This window comes from Nannobrachium achirus (assembly GCF_963921795.1).
Source record: "Nannobrachium achirus genome assembly, chromosome: 18".
Taxonomy (NCBI): domain Eukaryota; kingdom Metazoa; phylum Chordata; class Actinopteri; order Myctophiformes; family Myctophidae; genus Nannobrachium; species Nannobrachium achirus.
The window spans coordinates 37325274-37336146 of NC_137825.1; the positions used below are offsets into that span (position 1 = coordinate 37325274).

Below are 10873 nucleotides of genomic sequence, written 5' to 3' on the forward strand. Positions count from 1 at the left end.
AGTTCTGAATTTCAAAGGCACCAGAAAGGAACTTCCTTCACCCCCAATGTCGTCTTCAAGGTCAACCTCACTGTCATGGAGGCAATTTACTTGCTTTTCATATACCTAAAGTGTACAATTTTCAAATTGGTCATGACTTAGGTTAGCCTAGTGCAGTGGTTCTCAACCTGTGGGTCGGGACCCCCAGGGGGGTCCCCAAATTATTTTGGGGGGTCCCCAGATGATTAACTTAATGTGCAACATTGTTTTCTCTCTCAACAGTAAACAAACCAACATAAAATGTAAGTGTATAAAGGGTTTCTGCACCTTTCTAAAATGACAATCAATTTCTAAAAAATTCACAATATAACTGTGTTATACAAATGTTATGCCTCAACTCTTAGTGCTCGTCAGAATGGGGGGTCCCGAGTTCAAATATGATTATTTTGGGGGTCACGGCCTGCAAAAGGTTGAGAACCACTGGCCTAGTGTGCATTCGTTTATGATCTGTATATATCTCTATGGAATATGACCATGATCCCAAGTCTTCCTTCCAGGGTGTTGATAGCTGTTGGAATATGAGTTGTCACATCGGCCCACATCATTGGGGTTTATTTTGAATGACTGGTGATTAAGAAACATTATGGAGGGGAATACATCTAATCTGCAACAATAAGTTGTTCATGCACCTCATTAGATTAGTTCATGAGTGATTACAAATGGGGTTTCAAATATAAACAGGGAATGGGCCTATATAGCTCTCCCAAATTGACCTAGTTCTTAATAAAGGAATGAATTAATGAATGAAATGAATGGCCCCAGGCCAGCCCACTTCTCTCAAGTGCCCAGTTCTTCTCCTCTTCATACCGCTGTCCAAATGTGCGCATGCGCGGTGTGTCCGTGTATCACAACACTTCCTGGTTGTTGACTTGTAAACTATGCTTGTAAACCTGAGCGACAGGACGCGGGCGGACTGCGGGGCACACCGTGCACTTTCACTGTGAGGGACTTCATTAATTTGTCGCCAGGACTTGTCAGCTGTCACAACACACGCGAGCGGTTCAGCAGTGGTAATATGGGGAGTCGGGTGTGGATGTGGACATCGTCTATGCCTTGTGGAGTCTGACGGGCCGACAGACACAGCAGCCACCCAGCCAGCCAGCCCACAACACCATGGCCTCACCGTCGCAACGACGCGCGGCGGTCGGCTCCTTCCCAGCTCTGGCTGCGGTCTGCCTGCTGCTCCTGTCGGTGGCGACCACCGTGCGGTCTTCCCAGGGCGACAAGGAGCCGGTCTACAGGGACTGCGTGAAGCACTGCGTCCGCACCAACTGCACCGGGGACCGGCTGCGAGGCTTCCAATCCAGGCAGCCGCCGTACATGGCGCTGACAGGTGAGAGTTTGTTGCAGTGGTGTAAAGTAACCACGTATATTTACTCAAGTACTGTACCTAAGTACAATTTTGAGGTGTTTGTACTTTTTTTTTTTACATTTGAAGACTTGAAAAGGCACATTCTGCATAATAATGAGAACTTTCTACTTTTATACTTAAAGTAGTAAATTTTGATGCCAATACTTTTGTACCTTTACTCAAGTACATTTGAATTCTGGAATTTTAATTGTAAGTTGTAAGAATATTTCTGCATTGCAGTATTGATACTGTAATAAATGTGAGTACTTTTTCCAAAACTGCAGTTTAATTATTTAAATGGTGGAAGAGTAGGGAGACTGCAGTGCACAGTTTACACCCACTGGTCATATGGCTAATGGGACTCACACTCCAAGTTTGAGGCTGTTCGGTCGGCTTCTGAATTAATTGACATATTAGATGAATAGTCTTTATTCCAGGCATGACATTATAGGTGAACAAAGTTTCTAAAAAATCAAACTTGTCAGTTGTCACACTCTAAAACAAATGTAACTATTTGTACACTTTTGGAGTTACAAATGGAAGATCTTTTTTTGACTAGTGTATGCTTCAATCCATTTATTCTATGTGCTGCTGCTTGCAGTTTGTTTTGTATGAATGCGATGTTTTGTTGCTCATTGGAACATTGGAAATGTGGCTACAAAGACTAATACATTAGGTTATTCTGGTTGAACAAGTCCTGTTGTAATTTTACCCAGTCCGTTATAATTGTAAACTGCGGCATTGAACCGAAGGAGAGACAATACAACACAATACACAACACGCAATGTCCCCTTATCCCTGCTGTCCAGGTTGGACATGTCGTGATGACTGCAGATACCAGTGCATGTGGACCACTGTAGGTCTATACCAGGCTGAGGGGTACAGTGTCCCACAGTTCCATGGCAAGGTCTGTATGTTGCTTTCACTCATTCTGTGGTCACACCGTCACACGGTAGTCTTTATATCAGTAGTGGTCTGGTCTGCAAGTGTTAACGCTAAAGAAGGTCTTTTCACACTGGTAGTGTTAACACTTAAAGAAGGTCTTTTCAGTTTTCACACTGGGAGCTTGACGAATAAACGCCCTGAAAATGCGTCTGCAAATATTTTTTGCATCAAACTATTCTTATAGTTGATTCCTCATTCCTACAGGTTCAGGATTTTATTAACAAAATCATTTTATTGCAGTGTAATATTCATGTTCTGGGGGATGTACATTTTTAAGTTTGATACTGGCACTGTGGTTACTGCTTACGCCGCAGGCATTTTGGATCCAATAATGATATATTTCTTGTTGTCCAGTGGCCGTTTGCACGTTTCCTGTGTTTTGAGGAACCGGCGTCTGCCCTGGCCTCTCTGCTCAACGGCCTGGCTTGCCTTCTCATGCTGTTCAGATACCGGAGCTCTGTACCACGCCAGAGCCCTATGTACCACACCATCACCGCCTTCAATCTGGTGGGTAGCAAAATAAAAAGAAAGACAAACGACAGGAAACACATTTTATAGAATGCATGTTTCATTTGTTATGTGAAGCACCCCGCCCCATAGAGGTGGCATTTAAAAGTGAGTATTTTATAGACACACTAGTGCTTGTATTGAGTAGAAAGAAAATGAGTTCCAGAAACGCATCAGCCAGGTATATGCAGGATCGGGAAATGGCAACAAATGGTGAGAGAGGAAATGACCCTGAAGCTGTACTGACAACGTTAGTCTCATACTGTATGCAACTTTAACGAAATGGTCTTTTAAACAGTCCAAGCTGCTCCAGTGCTGTCATCCTCACCACTGTTGTTCTTGTTGTTATATATTACATATGAGATCACTGTGTGATTGTTTGTGTTCAATTGTGATTATCTAGGTGTCTCTTAATGCCTGGTTCTGGTCCACTGTGTTTCATACCCGGGACACCTATCTCACTGAGGTAAATACCAAAACGCTCTTCTGAGATAATGATGAAGTGTTCATTCATTACTGTGTCTTCCACATGAAGAGTTTCTGTTGTGGCTTGCAAAATCATCTCACAGGATAGGAGAAAGTCTTTTTGTATGTTCTGCCAAGGGAATTTTTCAAAATTGTAATCCTCTAATGCCACTCGATAGTATCTCAATAAGTTGCTCTACTGTACAAGCTTGTCCTTGAATTATACCTTCTACATTTACAGTATGTGTTTCTCCCTTTTTAGAAAATGGACTATTTCTGTGCATCAGCAGTCATCCTGTACTCGATCTACTTGTGTTGTGTGAGGTGAGGTTCCCTGTGTGAGGCCATATTTTCTGCCCTGCAAATATGAGCCAGACTGAGCCCAGACTCCAACACAGTCAGTTGCGACCAACTCCTGGTGTCATGGTTGGATGTTAAATCCCACCAACAAACTTCAATATTTTGTGTTTTCTGTTCATCTTTACTCCTCTTCTTTTCCAGAACGCTGGGCCTGAGGCGACCAGGGGTGTCCAGTATGGTTGGAGTCCTGCTCATCCTGGCTTTTACCTCCCATGTGTCGTACCTGACCTTTGTCAGCTTCGACTATGGCTACAACATGGCTGCTAACGTCACCACCGGTAAAGCAGACACTCACATTCATTAGATTATATGATTTTATTTGATTTTGGGTAAAATAAATATGAGTAAACGCAATATAACTTAAACCCAGGATATAATAAAAAACACATATCTGGTTGTTTTAATGCTGACCCTGTAAGGCTTTTGTGTACTTATGGTCTGGACAGTTGTCATCAGATAGTCTGATGCCATCACTTTCAGTGACTTTCATTTCCCTTACCATTAACCCGTACTTGTTATCTATAGCAGCCTCAATAGCAGTAAATATATAATCAATCTGATGTGTTGATTTTTCTAATTAGCTTGTACTTTAAACTTCCCTGTCCTTATCTTTGTTTGACCAACTTAACCTCTATTTACATCCCAGTATTCCATTGTCATTTTCTTTCATTCCTGTTGTCTGTCTGCCCTCCCCTTTTTTCTCCCTCCCTTTAATTTAACCACTGCGTTTCCTACGATATTCTTATACAACCCTTCCTCTCATTTCTCCCTGTATGTCCCTCCCCCCTCAGGTATGGTGAACCTCCTGTGGTGGCTCTGCTGGTGCTGGCAGAACCGGCGGACGTTGCCGTACTGGTGGAAGTGTGGTGTGGTGGTACTGATGCTGCATGGCCTGGCCTTGCTGGAACTGCTGGACTTCCCCCCGCTGCTCTGGGTCCTAGACGCACACGCCGTCTGGCACCTCAGTACCATTCCTGTACACTTCCTCTTCTACAGGTAAAACGCTGCCGTTTGTGTCTCAGGAAATGCTGTTGAAAGATGATGACGCTTTGGAAAATGTTACTTTTGTTGTATGCCTGTTTTGTTTGAAGAGGAATTTAAGTGGCATGTTTTGTTACATACAGTATATAGATGCAAATACTGAGCTACCAAAGTACTATACAGGGTTCCCACGGTAATGACATTCCTGGAAATATTAGTTTTTTTCCAGTACTGGAAAAGTGTTGGAATTGATCAAGGGTCCTGGACTACTGATTTTGTTAATAAAAAACATTATCTAAAACATGTAGAACATGACAAGATATGTAACATAAGTAGTTTTTCGCCGAACGGGTGTGATTGCAGCCTAAATGTATGTGACAAAAACAGATCTACAATCTCATTACATCACCATTCTATGCTTTATTTTGCTACACTGCCTGTCTTTGGGCATTGCACATAGGGAGTAACAGACTTGTTATTGCGCTGAATGGTTGTTATACAGGCCTGGAAATTGGGTTAAATATTCTGGAAAAGTTTTGGAAATTCATTGGTTAAAATGTGTGGGAACCCTGTCTATAAGATGGAACCAAATATGTTTTACTTGATCACAGACGCCTACTGTATGTGGGTACATAGGTTTTATTCTCTTTATTTTCTGTAGTATTAATTTGTTATTATTTATGTTTTTTACTGTTCTATTTTAGTTTCCTGATAGACGACAGCCTCCACCTACTAAACACAGAGAAGACGGGTGTCAAACTGGAGTAGGAGCTCATCCCCTCTTCACCACATCTTCACGCCTCGGACCCCTCCAATCAGGGCAGCCGTACACCATAATGAGGAAGGTGCTCACTGCTCAGTCTCCATGTCCTCTGCAACTATGAATTCCATCAAACAAAACTTTGTTTACATCTTTTTTCTTTTTCTTTTTAATATATATACAGTATATATATATATATATATACATATATATACATACATACATACATATATTTTGGTTCGGGATTATAATTTGTATTTTTCGAATGAGATTTATTGGGATTAATGCGTGCACTACTAAACTTTGCCTTGTAATTGACTTGTGAGCTATCCACCTTTTTCTAGTATTGTTGAAATTCAGAATGAAGGGAATACCAATTTTTTGACTTGACTCTTCCACCTATGGCTGGAGTGCATATCACTTTCCCCTTTGCACTTGAGTACTTTTGAAATTGACCTGCATCCTTGACCCAGTTTGACGTTTTACTCCATATAAACACAGTCTCACTTATCAGGGTTTTCCTGTTTGTTTTTGTTTTGTTAGTCTTTACCTCATCAAAGCCGAGAACACACAAAGCCACTCACACTTTACACAAACTGCAGTTATCCATGGCTGATGACAGATGGCGCCCATTCCCCTGCCATTGGAGTCTAACTGCAGACCAGTGTGATGCAGCATGTGTCAGGGTCCATTTGTGCTAAAAGTGGTCTGGCAGACACAGAGTGCCCCAGCCCTGTGAGGGAGGGGTTTCCAGCAGATTGTTCTAGACCGAAGGGGAGGGCTGTCACGTTTAGACGCCATTCTAGCTGACTGTGTTTTTTTCCTCCTCCTTTATTTCTGTTTTTTTTGTTTGTTTTTGTCTCACCTTTATTTTTGTGCCTCTGATCTTCCACTATGATTAATTTAACTTTGTTTTCTTATGTATTCTGGCTATAATTTCAGCTTTCTATTTAAATTATGTATCGTTTCTATTATCTTCTGACTGTTACTTTGACGTTTCTTTTGTTTGTGTTCAGTTTTACTTTGATTTCATATGTACTGAGGTATGCCTAATAATCAATCATATGGACATTTATTTTCATTCACCTGGACTGCCTTTCATTGTAAGGGAAAAAAAGAAAAACTACTGACGATGGAAGCTTAATGTAGGCAAGCTACTGGGAGTTTATAGGTAGTGTACGTAGTGGTGCCTACACGTGTCAAGAGGGTTGACACAAATTGAATGCCTGGCTGAGGTGTGGTGTGAGAGTGTAAATGCTTTCCATAACTTGTTTTCCATAACTTGTTATTTGGATGTTTCTGGAATCAATTGTCTCTGTACTGTACCACACATTACACAAACGAGCTGCTTATTACAATTTCTGCCCCATCTCAGAAAGTTCTGTCACTCGTTTTACGATTACTGCCTTAAGATAACCATGTGTGTCTGTGTATACAGCTTCTTTTTTTTAAATATACATCACAATTGTTTTGCTTTTCATTTCATTTTTAATTCTGCCTTTCCAAAACAGGTTCTCTCGACTCTGTTCTAATTCATACCATGTACGTCTTCACCATATGTGCACTTTACCGTTTTGTGTACACGTGTGTGTTCATTTGACATTCTGTCCATGCCTTTGTTCTTCTGTGTGAGAATGTGAACAATGACCAGTATGCATGTGTGCTTTGCCTTGACTCAAGGTTGTGTTGTTTTTGCAATGACCATCACAAACTGACTCCACTTTAGTGTGTGAGAGAGCGAGAATGTGCTCGATCCCGTTGTTGACCTGTCTAAGCTGTGGTTCTGTTCTATGTGACAGAGAGGGGTGGCTGTGTGAAATTGTGGATGACTATGGGTAAATTTAGCTTTGCTAAGAGCCTGTGGGTTTGAGGGTGGGAGGGATGGGGGCTAGAGAGGGACATAGAGAGGTCATTATGTGTTGGGGTGGGGGACAAATGGATATATGAAATAGTGACAGAGAGAGAGACTTCACATAAAACACAGCATATACTGTTTATATTCTCTTAACCTCTTGCATGATGTATTGTTAATTAAATTAAATTCATTATGTTAATATAAAATTATATTTGTAATGCTGAAATGTTTGAGCCAAAAAGTGCCATATCTGGAAGGTATATTTTTGTGCACTAAAACTAAATATATTCATTTTTACCAGAACATTTAGGCTACATGAAACAGAAAATAACGCTGAATTAAAAAACTTACCAGAGAACCTGGGAGAAATGTGATTATCATAGCTGCTTCAACACATTAAGCAGCCTTCTTTTTTGTCTTTCCTTGTGTCTCTGAAGAGTTTTTTTTTGCAAGACCCAAACCTACATTCTGCTCTGTAAATTATTTCATCAAAGAACATCCCATTCCCTTTGGACTTTCCAACTCTCCTCTTCAGGACAGGACAGGACACTATCACACACACTATAGTCCTGTAGTGACGGTCCTTCCACCACTAACTACTGCCCCCTGCCTGCTGCCCTGGGCACCATCTCTCTCTCCTACTGAGTGCATATTCCTGCTATATTTGACACCAGCTAAGCTTTAAGAAATGGGATTAATAAAGTGTTCTTGGTTGATAAATCGTGTGTGTATTTACTATTTTGTCTTTGTCCTAGCTCTGGTCCATAGTGTTGGGAGTTCAACCGCTATGGACCAGAGCTATCTTTGTCCTGCTTCCTTGGACGTCTTTGGATTGTCCTGTGATTCTGTCCTACATTATCAAACAGTGGTGTAAAGTAACTACAGTAAGTAAGTAAGTACATTACTCAATTACAATTTTGAGGAATTTTTACTTGACTGGAGCACTTCCAATTTTCAATAATTTTACTTCTCTACATCTCAAAGGCAAATGTACTTTTACAGCACTACCACTTTGAAAACTTACTAGTTACTTTGTAAATTTGTATTAGCCTATTATTACAAAACCACTTCAGAGAGAGAGGGAATGTTTTCATGCCAATACTTGTTAAGACTATTTCTATAGGGTATTGATACTTTTACTTAAGTAAAAAATGTGTGTACTTCTTCCATCACTGGTATCAACATTTTTCATATTACTCATATTAAGGTCACGGGTACAAGCGGACGAAATGAGTTTTCTCAGACTGGTAGCTGGCAGTTCCCTTAGAAATAGGTTGAGAAGTTCAGTCACCCGAGAGAGACTTGGAGTAGAACCGCTGCTCCTACACTTTGAAAGGAGTCAGCTTAGGTGGTTCGGGCATCTAGTCCGAGCGCCTTCCTAGGAAGGTCCTCGATGCACTCACTGGGTATGATGATGATGTCACGCGCATACCCTCTATAGGTGGTTCAGTGTATGACACAGAGGGCTGCCTGTAGCCTCTGGGGTGTCAAGATATTATTTTAGAAGCTTGCCACCTCCCATGGAAGACTCCATGGTTAGATTGATTGATTTGATGCTTTCTAAACTAGTTTGATAAGATTACGGCAGTACAGTCAAAAAATGTATTCTAAAAGTATGACACAATTTTAGGTGATAGAATAGAGTCCAACTTTGAGGACAGCTTTTAGAATAGCTCCATGTTTTGGTTTGACAGCTTGTGGGTAGACATGCCACTGTAGCTCTCTGACTCTGGCAGCCTCAGGATGCACTTTTTGGCAAGTGGGAGAGGTCAGTGTCTTTGGTGGTACAGTGGGCATCCTTTTGGCAACAGTGTAAGGTGATACCTTTACCTGGCAGCATCGGGTGGAGCTGACATAAAAAGCAGAATGAACATGAACCAATAACATACATGACATGACGCCCATTCCCATAGCAAATAATAACACAATAACTGGCACACATACAAACCCCCCCAGGGATGCTATACACATCACTTAAATCTGGATTGTTGTTTTGTGTTATATTATTATTTTTGCCTATGCTTACTCTACACATCCTTCTGGTTGTTTCAGTGTTCTTAGCTTTGGGTTGATTTGTCTGTTTTCTGTTTTTATTCTGCAAGGCAAGTGTATTTGCACAGCATAAAAATGCATTAAAAGATGCATTTAAAAGCATAAAATCTAGAAGATTTAAACTTTTTTTAAATAATAGTATCAAGAAATAAAGGAAGAAAGAAAGAAAGATAAACAGAAAATGTTCCTCAATCAAAGGTAGTGGAGAACATAATATAGTTGGCACAAGCCTCAGATCCTCTGGAAGTTTGTTCTAGCTATCAAACTATGTGTGGCACGATAACTAAATGCTGTCTCACCATGTTTTTGTTTCTCTGGGAACAATTAACAGACTGGTCTTGGTCAACTTAAGACGTTCATAACGTAGAAAGCAAGGAAATCAGTTATATGACTCACTGGAAGCATTTGTTTTAGGTATGTATAAATCTATTTTTTTTCTCTCTCTCTCTCTCAAAAGTGTGAACCAGGGAGACTCAGAGTTCCTTGAGGGGTTCAAGTTGGACCCTACAGGTCTCTAGCACTCTCAGAGTTATGGACTCTCTCAGAGTTATGGGGATCCTTGAAATCAAAAAGTTAAAAAAAAAAAAAAGATCATTCATCATATTTTTTTTGCACTTTGTAAAAGTGCTATATGAAATATGTATTATTAGTAGTAGTATAGTACAGTAGTATGTAAATGATATCAACAAACAGTCATATAATTCTGTGAATCAATACATATGAATGGTATTTTCTGTTGTGAGTTCAGCAGCTGAATCATCTCACTACCATACAGTATCTCTCACCTGCCTGCAGGGTTTGTCAACCCCTCACCCTAGTAGACGGTCCTTAGATCAGTGTCAAACTGTTTTGTGGCAAGGACCCCCGAATTGATATATGTATTTGGCCGCAAACCCCCACCTGAAAGGTTTTTGTACCATGGGAACCCCCAGAAAAGAAGATTTGTGTTAAGAAAATTCAATGTTATTCAAAAATGTCCAATACTTTCAAGATTTTTAAAAGGTGTACATGTGCAAGCTCGCAGTTGAGCTTGTATCTGTCAATTTTGAATAGCCAAATATGGATAAAGTGTTTCAATCAGTGCTACCAATCAGTGCAATGGTTCTCAAAGTGGTGTCTGAGGACCCCAAAGATCCCAACAAAATTAGTTAACCCTATATATACAGTACTATAGCCTATCTACAAGCTCACACCTTGTCTCGTCGCAACAAGTTGTGAGCTTGTATGTGCTTTTCTTTGGAATATTTTTTAGACATTTTAACAACTCAAATCTTGTATGGGAGTCTTTGGTACAAAGTCCTTTCAGATGGGGGTATGTGGCCAAGTAGGCCTACACATTAATTTGGGGGTCCGACATGAAAAGGTTTGAGAATCCCTGAATCAGTGTATGGCCTTCACAGTCACACAGTGTGACTGTGAAGGCCTGCATAGTTGCATATAGTTGTGGAAATGGATCATATTGGACTAACAAGCTTTGCATGCCCAATTAAGTACAATAGTGACTGTCACAGATGATTATACAACACAAAAGCCCGACCAATAATTGTCTTGTAACTGT

The 10873-nt window shown here is 40.6% G+C and overlaps 1 protein-coding gene across 1 annotated transcript; it reads left to right on the plus strand.

Annotated features, from left to right (window-relative positions):
* Positions 1 to 937: 937 nt before the first annotated feature.
* Positions 938 to 6483, plus strand: pgap3 (post-GPI attachment to proteins phospholipase 3). The gene is made up of 8 exons (XM_080747837.1): positions 938 to 1372; positions 2200 to 2297; positions 2690 to 2842; positions 3246 to 3308; positions 3570 to 3631; positions 3809 to 3945; positions 4459 to 4663; positions 5353 to 6483. Exons 1-8 carry the CDS (start codon positions 1153 to 1155, stop codon positions 5414 to 5416), a joined length of 1002 nt encoding a protein of 333 aa, XP_080603963.1. The 5' UTR covers positions 938 to 1152; the 3' UTR covers positions 5417 to 6483.
* The last annotated feature ends 4390 nt before the right edge of the window (positions 6484 to 10873 follow it).